The 19,090-nt window shown below is 44.3% G+C and overlaps 2 protein-coding genes and 1 pseudogene across 2 annotated transcripts in view; 1 reads left to right on the top strand and 2 right to left on the bottom strand.

Moving 5' to 3' along the window:
• LOC101330472 (C-C motif chemokine 4) overlaps nucleotides 1-19,090 on the bottom strand; it is a 74,757-nt gene that overhangs the window by 25,517 nt on the left and 30,150 nt on the right. The gene's annotated exons all lie outside the window — the stretch shown is intronic.
• On the bottom strand, nucleotides 9,077-10,938 carry LOC109551711 (C-C motif chemokine 3-like; annotated as a pseudogene).
• Nucleotides 11,075-17,794, top strand: LOC101330755 (C-C motif chemokine 3-like). The gene is made up of 4 exons (XM_019945520.2): nucleotides 11,075-11,227; nucleotides 15,953-16,140; nucleotides 16,789-16,903; nucleotides 17,299-17,794. The coding sequence occupies exons 1-4, from the start codon at nucleotides 11,106-11,108 to the stop codon at nucleotides 17,387-17,389; spliced, it is 516 nt and encodes a 171-aa protein (XP_019801079.1). The 5' UTR covers nucleotides 11,075-11,105; the 3' UTR covers nucleotides 17,390-17,794.

Raw genomic sequence — 19,090 nt, forward strand, 5'->3', positions numbered from 1 at the left:
AAAATTGACAATTTTTTAGACAGACTCATCAAAAAAAAGGGCTCAAATTAATAAAATCAGAAATGAAAAAAGAGAATTATAACTGACATCACAGAATTAGAAAGGATCATAAGAGATTACTACAAACAATTAGATGCCAAATAAAATGGACAACCTGGAAGAAATGAACAAATTCCTAGAAATCTACAATTTCCCAAGACTAAACCAGGAAGAAATAGAAACTATGAACAGACCAATTACTGGTAATGAAATTGAATTGGTAACAAAATAAATTCCCAATAAACAAAAGTCCAGGACCAGATGGCTTCACAGGTGAATTCTACCAAACATTTAGAGAAGAGTTAACATCTATCCTTCTCAAACTATTCCAAAAATTGCAGAGGAAGAGATGCTTCTGAACTCATTCTATGAGACCAGCATCACCCTGATACTAAAAGCAGACAAAGATATCACAGAGAAAGAAAATTACAGGCCAGTATCACTGATGAACACAGATGTAAGAATCCTCAACAAAATATTAGCAAACCAAATCCAACAATACATTAAAAGGGCGATACACTATGATCAAGATGGATTTATCCCAGGGATGCAAGAGTGGTTCAATATTTGCAAATTAATCAAAGTGAATCAACACCACATTAATAAACTGAAGAATAACAGATGACAAAATTAAACATCCATTTGTGATAAAACCTCTCCAAAAAGTGGGGATAGAGGGAACATACCTCAACATAATAAAGGCCATATATGACAAACCCACAGCTAACATCATACTCAATGGTGAAAAGCTGAAAGCATTTCTTCTAAGGTCAGGAACGAGACTAGGATGCCCACTCTCCCCACTTTTATTCAACATAGTATTGGGAGTCCTAGCCACAGCAATCAGACAAGAAAAATAAATAAAAGGAATCCAAATTGGAAAGGAAGAAGTAAAACTATCACTATCTGCAGATGACATGATATTATACATTAAAAATCTCAGACACCATGAAAAAACTACTAGAGTTCATCAGGGAATTTGGTAAAGTTGCAGGATACAAAATTAATGTACAGAAATCTGTTGCATTTCTATACAGTAATAATAAACTGTCAGAAAGAGAAATTAGAGAAACAATTCCATTTACAATTGCATCAAAAAGAATAAAATACCTAGGAATAAACCTACCTAAGGAGGTAAAAGACCTGTATTCAGAAAACTATAAGACACTAATGAAAGAAACTGAAGAAGATACAAACAGATGGAAAGATACCATGTTCATGGATTGGAAGAATTAATATTGTTAAAATGACCATACTACCCAAGGCAATATACAGATTTAACGCAATCCCTATGAAAATACCAATGGCAATTTTAACAGAAATAGAACAAATAATTTTAAAATTTATATGGAAACCATAAAGTCCCCGAGTAGCCAAAGGAATCTTGAGAAAGAACAGAGCTGGAGGAATCACGCTCCCTGACTTCAGACTATACTACAATCTTACAATAATCAAAACAATATGATACTGGCCAAAAACAGACACAAAGATCAATGGAACAGAATAGAGAGCTCAGAAATAAACCGATACAATTATAGTCAATTAATCTGCAACAAAGGAGGCAAGAGTATACAATGGAGAAAGACTGTCTCTTCAATAAGTGGTGCTAGGGAAACTGGACAGCTACATGTAAAAGAATGAAATTAGAACATTTTCTCACACCATGTACAAAAATAAATTCAAAATGGATTAAAGACCTAAATGTAAGACTGGAAACCATAAAACTACTAGAAGAGAACATAAAACTACTAGAAGAGAACAAAGGCAGAACATTCCTTTACATAAATCATAGCAATATTTTTTTTGGATCTGTCTCCTAAGGCGAAAGAAACAAAAGCAAAAATAAACAAATGGGACCTGATTAAACTTAAAAGATTTTGCACAGCAAAGGAAACCATCAACAGAATGAAAAGACAACCCACTGAATGGGAGAAAATATTTGCAAATGATATGACTCATAAAGAGTTAATATCCAAAATATATAAATAGCCCATACAATTCAACAACAACAATGAAAAAACAAAAAACCCAATTTAAAAGTGGGCAGAAAGCCTGAAGATAACTTTTTCCAAAGAAGGCATCAGATGGCCAAAAGGAACGTAAAAAGATACTCAACATTTTTAAAAAAATTTTTATTTATTTGTGGTTTTTTTGCGGTACGCGGGCCTCTCACTGTTGTGGCCTCTCCCATTGCAGAGCACAGGCTCCAGACGCGCAGGCCCAGCGGCCATGGCTTACGGGCCCAGCCGCTCCATGGCATGTGGGATCTTCCCAGACTGGGGCACGAACCCATGTCCCCTGCATCGGCAAGCAGACTCTCAACCACTGGGCCACCAGGGAAGCCCAATGCTCAACATTTTTTAATCAACAGGAATGCAAGTCAAAACCACAATGAGTTATCAGTTCACACTGGTCAGAATGGCTATCTTCAAAAACACTGCAAATAACAGATGTTGGCAAGGACGTGGAGAAAAGGAAACCCTTGTACACTGTTGGTGGGAATGTAAATTGATGCAGTCACTGTAGAAAATAGTATGGAGTTTCCTCAGAAAACAAAATTAGAACTACCATATGATCCAACAATTCCACTCTTGAGTGTATATCAGGAAAAAGAGAAAATACTAATTCGAAAAGATACATGCACCCCAATGTTCATAGCAGCATTATTTACAATTGCCAAGGTATGGAAGCAACCTAAGTGTCCATCAATAGATGAATGGATAAGAAGATGTGGTTTTATATATACAATGGAATATTACTCAGCCATTAAAAAAGAATGAAATTTTGCCACTTGCAACAACATGGATGAACTTGGAGGGCATTACACTTAGTGAAAGAAGTCAGAGAGAGAAAGACAAATACTGTATGTTATCACTTATATGTGGAATCTAAAAAATAAAACAAACTAGTGAATATTACAGAAAGGAAACAGACTCACAGATACAGAGAACTAACTAGTGGTTACCAGTGGAGAGAGGGAACAGAAGAGGGGCAAGATGGAGTAGAGGATTAAGAGGTACAAACTACTATATGTAAAGTAAATAAGCTACAAGGTATATACAGCACAGGAAATATAACCAATATTTATACTAACTACAAATGGAGTGAAATCTATAAAAATTTTGTATCACTATGTTGTACACCTGAAACTAATATTGTAAATATACCTCAGTTTTAAAAAAAATGTACCACATGGGAGGAGGGTAGAAGAGTCTGAGCTGTGGTCTGGCCATTAACCCCACCCCCAGGGTGACCACCCACAGTCAGGAGGGAACTCACAAACCGGGAGCTTCTCCCTGAGGAGCAAAAGGTCTGTAACCCATCAACTTTTCAGGCACCCCAACTTTTAAGACCTGCAACTGAGAGGTGATCCCCCCCAAAGATCAGGCTTTGAAAACCAATGGGACTCGTGTCCACGAGATCCAAAGAGCCGTGGCAAACTGAGAAACCCCTCTTAAGGGTCTCACGCTGCAGATTCACTCGCCCCAGGGCCCAGCGCAGAAGCAGCCATTGGAAAAGCATCAGACTTGAGGCCAAAAAGACGCATTTGCTCAACTTAAAGCACTGGCCTGAGGGGCCGGCCATTGGGATCATCTCCAGGATGGAGGTACGGTAGAACCATTTTTGCTCTCTCTCTCTGTGCTCTACTAAAGCCAGCAGTTATTGTTTTTTCTTTTTCTTTCTTCTCAGCATAAGGCATCTTTACCCTCCCACCAGTGGACACCATCTTTGTGCTCACCCTCTGCCACACTCCACAGCACTGGTATCTCCCGGAGACGGGCTTTTACACATTCCTGGTGACCATGTTTTTCCATCTGGTGTCCAGGCTTTGTGGCTGCTGCCAGGGGATGCCCTGTGAACCTCTGACTCTAGTGGCCACAGGGGTTTGCATTCTTGGGTCTCTCAAGACTGTAACAATCATGGAAAACAGGCTACCAGCCTCAGGGCACAGCACAAATAACAGGTTGAAACACACCCCAGCTCTCTGTAAAAGAAGCCTGTTTGCTTGTTCTTGTGCCTCAGCTTGAGGGCCAGGCTTCAGGTTCGTCACACATCTAGAGGCCACATATTCCTGAAAGTTAAAAACGAAAGGTGATTTTGGGACTTGTTTGGTGGTCCAGTGGTTAAAGACTCTGCACTTCCAATGCAGGGGGCATGGGTTTGATCCCTGGTCAGGGAACTAAGATCCCGCATGCCGCCCCACACGGCCGGAAAAAAAAAAAAATTCCAGACTGTTTTTGTAAACGAAGTCTTAGGGGAACACAGCCACGCCCATTCCATGATATACGGTCTGTGGCTGCTCCCACTATGGTGGCAGAGTTGAATAATTGCCACTGAGTCTGTATGCCTGCAAAGCCCCAAACATTTACTACCTGAGCCTTTATGGAAAAGTTTTCTGAGTCCTGGCCTAGATTATGTTTTTAAGCGTAAGAAAGTTAGATTAAGTCAGAGTCTCTGTTGTAAAATTCAGGAGGGAGAAATTCCACATGCTTATAAGAAATGCAAATGCATATTAATTTTTTGTTAAGCCCTACTTACTTTGTTTTGCTTTAAACTCTTTATTTTTTAGTATCACAAAGTGGAATTTTGACAGTCAGGGTTTTTGAAGAGTAATCACACAGTTTCTAGCAAATTTTTAAATGTACGCATTCTTCAATCTATCTTATTTTGAGGAATCTATTTTGAGAAACACTATCTAAAGACATAAAGGTATAGGCATACAGATGTTCTTTGCAGCCCTGTTTGTGAAAGCAATGAAAGAGAAACAAATTCATCAAAAATGGAATAGCTTAAAGCATCATAGTACAGCCACATAATAAATATGAAACCACTGAAAATGATGAAGTAGATATAAATGTACTGAGATGAAAACGTATCCATGACATTAATTTAAAGCTATGTATATAAAATATACCCTTCATATGTGTATCTGTAAATATACAAATATCTTTGTTATAACATAATTGTTTCAGAACTACATGTAATAATGCTTGCTTTGGTAAAAACTCTATATATTTACATAAACATAAGAAGGACATGTGATGTGATACCTCTCAACCTGTTAAATGTGATTTCCTCTGGGAAACACAATTTTTAAGAAATGGAGAGCTCCCCTTTTCATTTTCCACTCTTTGTCCTTTGATTTTCATACATATGAGTGTGTGAATTTTTTCATTTAAGAGACAAGACTTTTTAAGTTGGGGTCTTACTCCAAAAACTTGCCCCTTCTTAGCTCTCTTTGTCCTCATCTCATCCTCCCACAGCCCACCCCCAGCTATATGTGGTATCCCAGATATTTGAATCCCCTGCTCAAGATCTAGATCCACCATTGAAGGGATGAGCCTTTCAGACTTCAGTGCGGCTCAGAAAACTTTGGAATGTTGGTTAATGTCATGCTGTCCATTGTATCAAGAGATCAAGGTAACAAACATATCCTGTCTAGCTCCAAGGGGTACATTTTGACTCAGGATTCTCTCTCTGTCTCTCTCTCTCTCTCCACACACACGCACACGCACACGTACCTGCACACACAGCTCCTCCCATGCAACATTTTATAATCCTTTCCCATTCTGAGATATTCTCCCTTCTGCCCAACAACATAGCAAACCACCCATGACAAGTGTGTGGGCATTATTAGGAGTGATCACAGGAGGAACCTCTGCTCTTGTTGAAGCCATGGAGTCTCCTCCTTGCTTCTGTGGACTCTCAACATCTGACGACTTACACTATTGGCCTATGAGCATTGAAATGTTTCCCAATAGAGAGTCAAAGAGGATACTATTAGTAATTATGCTGGCACAACCAGCATAAACGGGGTCTTCCCCAGAAAAGGTGGGATATATGATTCCCCAATCTGTGCTGTGTCGTTGAGAAGAAGGCTCAAGCTCCAGAACCTTCCACAGGGTCGCTTGACCAAGAGGAAACTCACTCCTTTCTCTGCTCTGCCCCTTAGCTCATTTTCTTCTCTCCTACTCAGTCTGGCTCAGGAAGTCAACAAGCACATTCTATATCTATAGGAAGAAGAAAGAGAGCGGACCGCCTAGCGGGTTCCACCTGTGTGAAGAGAGGTCATTCTCCTCTTGAAACGCAGTGAAGGGATCTTGAGGGGTGGGGGAAACTCATAACATCTGGAAGTGCCTGCAAGCAAAATGACTCACTTTACAGTTGAGGTCCTAGGATGAAGCTCTCAAATGAAAGGGAGATCAGAAATTCAGAAAGAGGGCTTCCCTGGTGGTGCAGTGGTTAAGAATCCGCCTGCCGATGCAGGGGACATGGGTTCCAGCCCTGGTCCGGGAAGATCTCACGTGCCACGGAGCAACTAAGCCCCTGCGCCATAACTACTGAGCCTGCGCTCTAGAGCCCGTGAGCCACAACTACTGAGCCCGTGTGCCACAACTACTGAAGCCTGCACACCTAGAGCCTGTGCTCCACGACAAGAGAAGCCACCGCAATCAGAAGCCCACGCACCGCAAAGAAGAGTAGCCCCCGCTCACCGCAACTAGAGAAAACCCGCGTGCAGCAATAAAGCCCCATCACAGCCAGTAAATAAATAAATAAATAAAATCTATTTTAAAAAAAGAAATTCAGAAAGAAATATGGTTTATGGTGATACTTTAAGGACCACTGGATCAAGCTTTGCCTGAAGGTAGTCAATCAATACTTCCTGAAGCTTCAGTTAAGTGAACTAACAAGTTTCCTTTATCGGGTTAGTCAGATTGAGCCAGCTTTTCTGATACAGTAACTCAAAACATCCCTAAGTGACACAGACTGCAGTGTTGCAGGCAGCAGACCCCAAAAGTGGAATTGGCTGAGGGCAGGAGCTGAATGCAAAATCAGTAAGGATACCTCTGGTCAGCACAACAGCGGGTCACCCCCATGGCCTCACGTATTCTCACCAAGGTCATCTGCCTACCAAGGTTGCATCCAAAAGCAAAATTCAGGATGTTGAAGACTGATTACTTCTTGCATACATGAGCAAAGCCCACTAAGAAAGAGATTAGCTCACTTTGAAACTGGCTTCTCCAATAGCAGAGAAGGAAAAAAGTATAGTTTGCTTAAGAGAAACCCTTTCTGCTTGCTGCCTGCAAATCAAGCCGATTGAGAATCAGTCATCTGGAAAAGCAGAATTCTTTCCTCCAAGCTAATGTTAGTATAAGAAGAAATGGGAAGATGAGAGAATAGAGAGGACAAAAAAGTGGGGTCCATATACAGCCTGAGTCATCCCGTTCTCAGACCCCTCCTTTAAATATTTATCTTGTGGACAAAATGAACCATCATGTTCTCTGTGAAGACGCAGGCAACTGGGATGCAGTTGGAGGCAACAACTGCAGCAACATACTTGGAGCTAATTAAGGAAACCTCCATGCCTGTGGCATCGTTTCATCAGCAGAGGGCCATGGGGAGATAGCAGCCAGTGACATGGGGGAGAGGGGTGTGACGGTAAAGGGGACACCCAGAGCTCCCAGTACTGTGCTATGAGAGAGGAGTTCCAAAACCCCGTTCTAAAAGTAACAGTAACTGACGGATTTTCTGCTAATTAACCATCCAGTGGAATTGACCAAAAACATATCAGAACTTTGAAAAATGGGAAAGGAGCTGTATTGCCTCTGAAACCCCAAGACCAGCCAAAAACAGACAAGGACTACACCCCAACATTGGTTCTCAAACTACCTGTGCATTAACATTTTAAAATTACTGCTGCCCCGTTCCCACCTAAATCTCATTAAACCCATAACTTTGGAGGTGCTCTCCAGGCAATAGAGTTTTTTAAAAAGCTCCTGCAAGTAATTCTATGTGAATTCAAGGTTGAAAAGCACTGCTCTTCCCTCAAGCCAATCCTATAGCACCCATCTCCAGCAGGAACTAGGCAGCCATTATGACAGGTATGCACCCCAAGTAGGGTTACCAGATGAAATACAGGATTCCCAGTTAAAATTGAATTTCAGATACACGACAAATACTTTTTGTATAAGTATGTCCCATCTATTGCATGGGACGTCCTTATAGTGAAGAATTCTTCATCCTGTATTTATATTTAACTCTGGCCACTCTGGCCCCCAAGCCTCAGCTCAGGTGTGGCTATGGAGAACATTCCCGGAGAAAGCAAAGTGCAGAACAACAGAGAAGGTGACCAAGCCTCTCAGTCAACTGGCGGGTAGGGTATCCTTGACAGACTGCAGGCAGGAGTGGCTAGACTGTCACTAATGTGAGCACTCAGCACAGCACTAATGTAAACACTTAGCACAGCACTAATGTATGCATTTAGCGAAGAACCCAACACTTGGTAAGCCCTCAACAAGTGTTAGCCATCATTCTGAGGAAATCATTTATGAAAAGGAACTTGTGTGCACACATTCGCATCACCATGGTATTCATTTAACTAGGAAATTTTCCTAGACCATATCCATTGTGATTTGCTTACAAAGTAATATGTCAGTTTCAACTTTCCAGGAAAGTATCTCCAGGGAGATGTCTGGTGTCCCTCTACTAGTGCTTTTATCTCTTTCTCATTGCTTTCTGCCCGTTTTCATATTTCCCTACTTCTTCCCCCAGTACTCCTCTCAACCTGTGATTCAGGTTAGTTGGGAAAACAAAATCAAGAGAGTCAGCACAAGGAAAATGCTGGGTTACCTTTTATATAAGAGCCTTCGATATTTTGAATCATGGTGCCGGGCAAAAGCACTCAATCAGCATGTGTTGTTTGTTGTGTGTGGTGCCATTTCTGCCAAGAGAGCGCTAATCACACTGATTGGTCCACGTATTGAGAGTGAGGAGAACTGAAGAGGAAGGAGGAGGGATGGATGGTGAAGAGGATGACATGCGGTGTCAGAGCAAATATTCATTACATCACCCACTTCGACAGTGGAAATAAATGACAAAAGTTAAATAAGATACATCAAAGTTAAGGAGGGCCCCAGAGTGTGGCTGGGGGCGGGGATGTGACCCACAGAAGAGGTGCCTTTTGGAGTCCCAGGGTTACTGTCCTGCTCCCCCATCTACCATAGATGTAACACCTTCCCTGCAGCTCCCAGGCCACTCAGGCACTCAGCTCCAGGTCAGTGATGTATTCCTGGACTCAGTCCCCATTGGGGTCGGCACAGACCTCCTGGCCTCTTTTGGTTTGGAAGCTGTGGAGAGGAGTGGAAGGATTACACACTGAGGAATCCCACAGGGGAATCCTGGGCCCACTGTGACCCCTCCCTCCTTCTCTGCCCCAGACCTCTCAGAGCCTATCCACATGCTTGATATCATGTCCTTATTCTTGGGGTTTACAGACCATCCCTGTGTCTCATATGGGGGTCCCTTGGGAAAGCCAACTTCCTGCTGTCACTCTTCCCTCTGCCCGGTGGGCAGACCCTCCAGGACTCTCTGCAGGCCCCAGAGCAGGTCAGAAAACACGGCAGTGGCCTCTCCTGGTGTCCTGAGCTCTGAGGAGGTGCCTCAGGCCAGACCCCCAGTCTGCCTCCCCAGGGTGGGCAAGGAAACTGGCCCTTACATGACACTGGGCTTTCAGCACTGGCGGCTGGTCTCATAATAGTCATCCATGAATTTACACGGGATCTGCCAGGAGATGTAGGAGAAGCAGCAGGCGGTCGGGGTGTTGGCACCAACCGTGAGAAACAGGACAGATTGATCCTAAGTCCTTGTTCAGAGGAAAAGGTGAACCAGCTGCAGCTGGAGGGTCAGGCGGACCTGAAGGAGACAGTGCTGCCGGAGGGGAGGAGGATGGGCGGGGGGGATCCAGGAGGAAGTTGGCATTTCCTCTTTCCTTCGACATTTTTATTTCTGTGTCTCTCTTTCGGGGTTGTCTGTCTTGGTTTGGAGTCTCTGTGCCTCTCTATGGAGGATTTAGTTTTCTGAACAAACTAGTTCTTTTTCTCTCTCTCACTGGGGAGTCTCAACTGGATTCTTAAGGAGAGTGAAGGCCACACCACTGGGAGCCAGCTCGACACAGGTTCCACCTCTTGTCAGAATCCCATCTGGGTCTCATTTTCCCAGGAATCCCTCCCACTCTCTCCCAGAGCCGGAGATTAGAATTGCTAAAACCCCTTGAGAAGGGGAATTCTGCTCAGGAAACAGTGTCTGAAATCTCTCTGAAGTCGTCTACTTACAGGGCTCGGGCACAAGATTTTGGCACTGTGGCCCAAGCCGTGGCCAGAGAGTGGGGAGAGGGGGCGGCAGGGGACAGGGCAAAAGAAAGGGAGGACAGACTCACGGGGGGCTGCGGAGAGGAGCGGGACAGCCAGGGTGGCCCCGGGGACCTCCATGATGCTTGACAGCCGAGTGAGAGCCCAAGTGGTGGCCAAGAAGAGTTGGGACTTGGCGACTCGAAGCTGCAGCCTCCTTCTGGGGTCTAAGCCATGTCCCCTCGTTATAGGCAGCCTTGGGGCATTCAAAGATGGAAACTTGGGTAGACCAAGGAGGAAATTTTTTATCACTGTGTTGGGATCAGGCAGCGAATTGCACAAGCCAGGAAAGCTTTGGGTTGCCACAAAGGCTCAGGCTGTTTGCAAGAATGCTTGTGTTGCTTACTTGATGGGGAAATGGTTTTCACAGTGAGAGGAGGTGAGAGGTTGGTGTGGCCCTGTGACCAGGGTAGGTGGTGCCTTCTCACGAGAGCAGATCTGTAGACCAAGCATCTCTCCCACAGGGCTGAACCTTCTGGTACTCACCCCAGCTGACGGCACAGCTGTGATGTAGATGATAATGCCACGGAGTCTTAAGAAGCACACCCCAAGGGGAAACCATAGCCTGGATGGAGACAGCAGAACTGGAGAAGCCTCAGCTACAGAAGGGGCCAGATTGAGGCTGGCCTTTCAGACTCTGGCTCATTCCTCAAACATTCTACCTGACTGCTGAGGCATCCACATCAAAGAAATCTATCTCGAATAAGCACATTGCCCAATACACAACTAGATAAAGGGCCAGGCTGCCCTACCCATGAAGTTCCCCTTTTAGAAAGTTCTGGGTGACCTAGATAACTGACCCCTTGAGTGACCCCACTTTTCCCTTCCCTGTTTAATTTCCTCTTTTATGTTTTAAATTCACCAATAAAGAGTGAACACATGAAACCCTGGGCACCCCACCCTCGCCCCAATAAAGGCAGAACCCCAGGTCTGAGCTTGCTTTTTCTCTACTGGCAACCTCGCCGTGTGGCCCCAGCAGTGCCGTGTACCTTCCAGGACCGGTGAGTAACAATTCTTGTCTTTTCAAAGTCCCCTGATGTTTGTTGCTGAGGTGTGTCTTGCAGTCATAATAAGAACCACAGTGGCTGGTCCAGCCTCAACATTGGCTCTGGTCAGGGAAATGTCTGTGGGGCTCCCACAAGGAGTACAGCCCAGGTGAGATCCTGCAGGGCGTTCTGAACTGTAGCATCACCATCAACAGGCTGAGACGGACACAGAACAGCTGGTCCCTGGCTTAACTGGGCTTACTGGGAGCTAATATGAGGAGCCTTAACATGTTGTTACCCTTTGAACAGCAGAGCTCTCTGTCAGGGATCTATCCTATGGAAATAAACACAGAGATGACATCGTAGGCATCATGGTGTTTGTCACAGCTTATTTATAACAATTAAAAGATGAGCTACAGTTAAATACGTGATGGTGTATTCACCTCTTGCAATAATAATTCGCCCTTAGAAACTGTGAAAGTAAAGAAATTTTAAAAGGAAGTCCTCGTTACTTAAAAATCCTAGAACATTTCCTGTTTCCTTATTGTAAAGTCAAGCTGGCATTTCCAGGGTTTGCCTAGCAGCTCAATAATGTCATCAAGGACTCCCTTCTTAAACATATCCCCTGCCCCCATCATTTCATTGGCTTTTCTTCTTTGGGCTTGTTACCTCATGGTGATGAAATGGTGGCTGCTGCTCAGGTATCACATCTTCACAAAAAGTCTCAACCACAGGCATAGGAGGGAGTCTCACAGGAGTAGAGAAAAAGCAGTGTTGCTAGTGTTTTTAATTCAAATTGGGTTTTTTTTGCATAATTTGTAATGTTAACTGTAGATGACCCTCAAAAGTGGTAAAAGCTAATTTTAACTATATATAAAATACAGAAAAGAAAAAAAAAACTTGTTTCATTTCTGAAAGCTGGGTAAGCATGACAAGTGCAAGTAAGGATGTAGGAGGCTTTTGTCCACATTCTTCCTGTCTTATTGTGGCATAAATGTATTCCGAGGCATAATCTGAGTAAAATTACATTGCTTAAAGGTAGGAAAAATTCTATTACCCAAACCTAACCACTATTAATTTGGTTTATTTCTTTCAAGTGCATTTCCCCCTAGGCTTATGATAGTTCCATTTACTTACTTGCTTTTTTTACCTCTTTTTACTATGTGTCTGCGAGGGGAAGGGACATTACTGTAGTCATGATGTGGATGCAATTTTGTATTTTTCTTATTTATACCTAACATTACAAGACTTTTCCAAATCATTCCAGTATTTTTTTTTTTTTTTTGCGGTACGCAGGCCTCTCACTGTTGTGGCCTCTCCCGTTGCAGAGCACAGGCTGCGGACGCGCAGGCTCAGCGGCCATGGCTCACGGGCCCAGCCGCTCCGCGGCATGTGGGATCTTCCCAGACCGGGGCACGAACCCGTGTCCCCTGCATCGGCAGGCAGACTCTCAACCACTGCGCCACCAGGGAAGCCCCATTCCAGTATTTTTAAGAGCTGCCTGATTTACTCAACCATCAGCCTACTGCATTTATATTATCATGTACTATTGTAGCACATTTGGACTGGTTCCAATGTTTAATTGCTATAAATAAACTGCACCAAACATCTATATGCATAAAACTTTCTCCACAAATGAAGTTTTTTTCCACAGGATATTTTCCTAGCTGTAGACTTTCTGAGTCAAAAAATAAGAACAACTGAGGCTCCTGATCTATAGAGGCACCTTTATCTAATGCATGTCCATTTCTATACGCTATTGTTAAACCCAGTGACGACACATTGTAGGGACTTGTGAATGTTTGATGATTGAAACAGTCATTAAAAAGTGGATCTCATCTATCTTGTCATGCCTGTAGCCCAGGCTTCTCCAATTCCATTCTGTCCATCTGGAACTGGATCAAACATGGCTCAGGCTACTTTAGACTCTGTGGCATCATTAGGTATGTCATGGTCAAAACACCTGTGAAGAACATTAGACATGTCTGCTCTGAGGAAGGAAAAAGGGAACGGTATGGGCCATAAAGAACTGTTCTTGGTAGAAAGAACCAGCTAAGCTTGGTCCCCCAGAGACAACAACTCCTGTCTTCCCCCGTTTTTGGTGAATCACTTCCTTAGAAGCACTCTGAGCAACACGATGTCATGGCCCTTTCCACCCAGGGTGTGGTTTTCATTGCGATTTGTGTGCTCACGGTGCTGGGGCATTACCCATAAATGTCACCTTGTATGATCAGAAGAGCTGTAGCAAAGCATCAGATCTGCTCTGTGGGTGAAACCATTAATCTCTAGATCTTTCCATGTACTTATAGCTCTAACCCTAACATCATGTCACCTCCTATCACTGTCCAAAACATTTCCAGCCAATCAGCCCCAACAAGTGAGCAACTGAGCTCTATCTCCGATGCCCTGAACCTCCGTGTGACCCCACAGACCCCGACATGTGCAACTCATAACACGACACCATCCGACAACTTCCGATCTGGTCATCCCCAGCCTCCAGCTTCTCATGCTTCAGAGTTGCCTATAAAGGGACAAGGATACAGGATGGACTCCAGAAGGATGGAGGCAGCAGCAAGTACCCAGTCCTATCTTGGCTTTGCCCTCTGCCTGCCCATCACTGATGAGTTCCCCATGGCTGCCCTTGTTCACCATCTCCTCACCACGGCCCTCAGCTCACAGGTCTTGTCTGTATCGCAAGACTCTCTGCACCCTCATCCTTTCTCCCTTTTAGAATTGTTTCCCAATGCTCTGGATGGATGTCTAAACCATATTACTTAAGCCCTATGGTTGAGATTCCTTACGTGAAAGCAAAGAATTCACAAAAGTTTTCAAAATATTCTGAACTATTTCCCAAGAAGTTTTAGTTCTCCTAGCCTCTGTATCTAAAAGGCAGAAGAGGACTAGGACCCATTTTTAGTGGGGAAAACTGAGGTCTAATGCAGGCATTAACAAGATGCAAATGCCAGGTCCAGCTGGTTCCTAGGATGAGCCAAATGATATATTCCCTCAGCTCTCCCAAGGAGCTCCACACTTTGGGTGATGTACAGAAGGTGGTATCTTGCTGGGAAATGCCTCTGTGCACCAGATGAAGTTCCCCCGAATGAGACGGAACAAGGGCTCACTGTTCCTATAGCTATATTCCCTGAAGAGGGAGCTAGAGACTGAGAACAAGACAGGCAGAGATTCAAAACAAAAATTCAAGGTAGGGACTTCCCTGGTGGCGCAGCGCTTAAGAATCCACCTGCCAATGCAGGGGACAGGGGTTCGATCCCTGGTCCGGGAAGATCCCACATGCCGCGGAGCAACTAAGCCTGTGTGCCACAACTACTGAGCCTGTGCTCTGGAGCCTGCGAGCCACAACTACCGAAGCCCGTGCGCCTACAGCCCGCGCTCTGCAACAAGAGAAGCCACCGCAGTGAGAAGCCCCTGCATACTGCAACGAAGAGCAGCCCCCTCTCACCGCAACTAGAGAAAGCCCGGGCGCAGCAACAAAGACCCAACACAGCCAAAAATAAATAAATTAATTAATTTTTTAAAATTCAAGGAAAAGAAGAAATGCTTAGTTTCCTCACTTCGTTTGTGCCCTACTCTGCAGCCCTGAGCTCTGACATCTCCACCAACTTTTAGGCGGCCCCCGCCCAGGGTAGAAAAAATTGAGTTGGCTTTTCTCGGGCTCTTGGTTGCCACTTCTTCATGGTTAGGGCAGACACCTCAGTGCCTGCTGCTTCTCTTATTTCTCTCCAGATCTGTCACAAATTTGTTCATGGTCATGGTGACACACACACAGCCAGTTTTCCTACCCTGGTATAATATCGGTATCACTCCTCCTTCCTAGAGACAGGCAGGGCTTGTGGAGGAGAGCCAACCCATGGGCCATGGGGTGAGGGGCAGACAGGCATATTTCTTTCTGGTTTTTTCTTCCTCTTCTCAGGATTTTTTTTGCATTTTGCTTGTTAATATTTAATATTAAAAATTAAGTCTTTTCACGTCATTCTATTTGTTTAAGAGGCTGGCACTAGGCTCTTAAACATTAACCATTATGTCTATCAGTGGGTTTACTTTATCATTCCAGCTCTGTAGAATATGTAGTTTGGTGTCAATTATTTGATCAAAGATAAGCTGCACCAAATAACAGTGTCCTTAAAATTTTCCATGTTCTGTGAGTTCATTTCCATAGGATAGGTTCTGAAAAAACAGAATTTCTGGCTCAAATAATATGGACGTTTTTAAGGCTGGACCCTTAGCCAGCGTTAAATCCAGACTTCATTGTAGGTATGTGGTGAGTATTTGACAAATAGACCAGTACTGGAAAGCTAATCCTTATTTCCACCGTTCTTGTACCTCCAGCCTTTCCAATTCTGTTCTTTCCATCTAGGGTGCGCTTAAGTTTGGCTTATCCTTCTTGAGACTCAGTGGCATTTTTACACTTAGGACAATTGTGGGAGTCCATCAGAGCATCCTGCTCCATGGAAGAAGGCTGTGATCACTCACTACAGAGAGATATCTGTCACGTGGAAAGGAAACAGCTAAGCCTGATCCCTGGGCGATGCCAACTCCTGGTGCCCCATCTGGAGAAACCACTTCCTCATAAGCACACAAGCAAATTGGCAATTGAACCATTGCTAGGTGCACCCAAAACCTCTCTAGTAACCACAGGCAACGCTGGGTTATACAACTCAAACGACACCACTACACTTAAAATTCCTTGTTTAGGCACCTCCGATTTTTATGTTCCTGCAGCCCAGGACCACCTATTAAAAGGAGCGAAGACAGCTCACATTCCAGAAGGAGGCCAGCAGTAGGGAGTTCCCAAGCCCCATCTCAGCTCTGTCCACACTCTTCTGCCTGCCTGTCCCGCATCATGAAGGTCATCGTGGCTACCATCTTTGTCCTTCTCTGCACCATGGCCCTCTGCTGCTATGCAAAAAGTAAGTCTGTTACCTGCCCTCCTTTAGTCGTTGCTTCCCACACTCTGGTCTGAAGTCTAGCCCAAGTGCTGTGGCCTAAGAACCCCCATGTGAAATTAAAGAACCTCAAACGGGGTTTCAAAAATGACATGGTTGTTTTCTTCAAGAAGGTTCGAAAGCTTCTATTGATTTGGGCTTCAGGATGGAGTTAGAGAGGTTTTATCCTACTTTTTAGATGAGAATATTGAAGTCTAATACATTTGCTTATTACCATGAGGTAGAATCCAGGTCTATTTAGATCCTGGCGGTAAGTTTCAGAATCCCAATTCAGGGATTCCCAAGAGTTGTGAAAATCATTCGTACTTTAACTCAGCCATCTTATCCTTCAATTGATCAGAAAAAAATTCCACAAAGAGAGTTAGGAGGAGGGAGTAGCCTCCGCAGGGCTTAGTTCCCTGTAGAAAAAGATAGAGACCAAAATGGAGTGACAAGACCAAAAACAAGACGAGGGAAATTAATGAGAAACAAACAAACGAAAGAATCAAATGCTTTCCGGTTTCCTTTACCCCCAAACCTCAGCTCTGAGCTACGCTGTCTCTCTCCACTTCTTCCTGATCCTCTGGGGCTTGCCTGTACTCCTGAGTAACTGTTGTTCTTGCTTCCCCACAGGTAGGGTTTACACCGCACCCACCTGCTGCTTCACCTACACCTCCCGGAAAATCCCCCACAGAAAAGTGGTTAACTTTTTTAAGACCAGCAGCCAGTGCTCCAGACCTGGTATCATGTAAGTGTCAGTCCTCCTGCTCAGCCCTGGGGAGACACAGGATGTGGAGGTGGGGGGAGTATCCACAGGAGTCAGAGCAGGGAGCAGATCTCAAGCGAACCGGCTTGTAGATAAGGAGCCATCCTGGGAAGGCGCCCAGCCCTCTGGGGGCTTTCTGTGTATGCAGGACACACAGAGAGAGGCCACTGGGCTGTTTCCTGACATGGGATGGGGCCTGCCGAGAGCCAGGGAGGATGTGGCCAGAAGTAGAGGGAAGAGAGGAGAGAAAGAGACAGCAGAAAGGAGATGACCTGAGGTTATCTCCATTAATCCCATAGGGATGAAGATGAAAGGGCCACAGGTGGTCAAGAACATCCTTACTCATTCTCTATATAATACTTCTGCCCTCTCCACAGCTTCGTCACCAGAAAGGGCTTATATATCTGTGCCAATCCCACCGATGACTGGGTCCAGGAATACTTCAGGGACCTGGAGAAGAGCCCCTGAGTGGTCCAGAAGGAGCCTGTTAGAGGTGTGGGTAGATTGGGCAGCAGGGACCTGAACCAGGGGACTGCAACCCCAGAAGTTCCCTCTCCTATGAGTCCCTCTCCCCTCCACTAACCACATTCTGAAAACTTTCTTTAATTTAGTTAAGCTAGTTAAATAGTGTATATCATTTTATTCATTTGATGCTTTCTCTGAGAAATCATATGACACCCTCTCATTCCCAAGCCCCTTCCCAGTCAATCACATAGTGGTTGACTCATGTTTGGGATGATGGTGAATGACGGTACTCCTGTATCTGGGTAGACATTGGATCAAACCCATCAACAGATGCTTACTGAGTTTTTATGAGCCTTTTACTCTGTTCAAAATGTCAGAATAATAAAGATTCTTTTTGTTTCCTAAATATATCTTGGACTACTGGTTATTCTTTTTATCCCCTGACAAATCAGTTTCATTGGTTGGAAAGAATAAGAAAGAATGATTAGAGGCATCTGAGTAGAAAGGGAAGGCAAGAGAATGAGGATATGTTATCCCAACAATACCAGGCTTTATACCAGGGAAACATTTCCCATAGACTAAAAAAGAAGAAAAGGGCTTCCCTGGTGGCGCAGTGGTTGGGAGTCCACCTGCCGATGCGGGGGACACGGGTTCGTGCCCCGGTCCAGGAGGATCCCACATGCCGCCGAGCGGGTGGGCCCATGAGCTGTGGCCCCTGGGCCTGCGCGTCCGGGGCCTGTGCTCCGCGGTGGGAGAGGCCACAGCGGTGAGAGGCCAGCGTACCACAAAAAAAAGAAAAGAAAAGAAAAGTATTAAAAACAAATGCAAATTTATATGCACCAGGGAAATCCATCACTTACATTGCACCAAAGCAAAGTATTCGATCATGCATATTTATGTATTTTCATAAATTCAGCTTTCTTAAGAATAAAGACTAACAGTTTTTGAGGACTTACTACGAACCGCAGACTGTACTAAGGGATTTACATGCATTGTCTCTTCTTCAAAATCACTGTGTTGTGTATACTGATTATCTTCCTTTGACATATGAGAAAACAGAGTTTCAGTGAGCTTTCCCAAGGTCACACAGCTAGTAACTTTGTGGTCAAACCTGCAGAGGAGAGCAAGTCCCACACTCTTAATTAAACACTAGGAAGTTGTCTCTCAGTGTTCCACCTGAAGCAGAGTTACCAGGAATGCACAATTCTCTAATAAGAGACAGCCTACCTCAGCAAATGAGAAGTAACGAATTATTGATTTAAGACCCCATAGAGGATAGAAATCCAGAGATGTGAGCCTGGCACTGAGACCTCTTCTAGACTGAGGATGTTTGCAATTCAGAAGAGGTGGCTAAGAAGGTGAGCTGAACATTTCTCAGCCTTGCCAGGCTGCAGGAAAACAAAGTCCAGGTTTGCCCAAGTGAAGGGACTGTAAGAAACCTTCCTCTGTTTGGGCTGATGGCTTAGGAGTAAAAGTAAATTAGAAGAGAACCATCCCTTGAACAGACAGGAGGCCAGCTCCAGTCACCTGGGTGGTTTAGAAAATCTCAAACTCTAAAATGTTTTTAAACATGATCCCAGATGTTAATGCTAATGCCTTACAAAGAAGCTTGAGCTTTTTGGCAAGGAACTGGAAACTATAATGAGTATCATTGCAGATTTGTAAAAGTCGGAAATAAATTCTGGAACCGAAAAATGCAAAAAC

This window comes from Tursiops truncatus, chromosome 20, assembly GCF_011762595.2.
Source record: "Tursiops truncatus isolate mTurTru1 chromosome 20, mTurTru1.mat.Y, whole genome shotgun sequence".
Classification (NCBI taxonomy): domain Eukaryota; kingdom Metazoa; phylum Chordata; class Mammalia; order Artiodactyla; family Delphinidae; genus Tursiops; species Tursiops truncatus.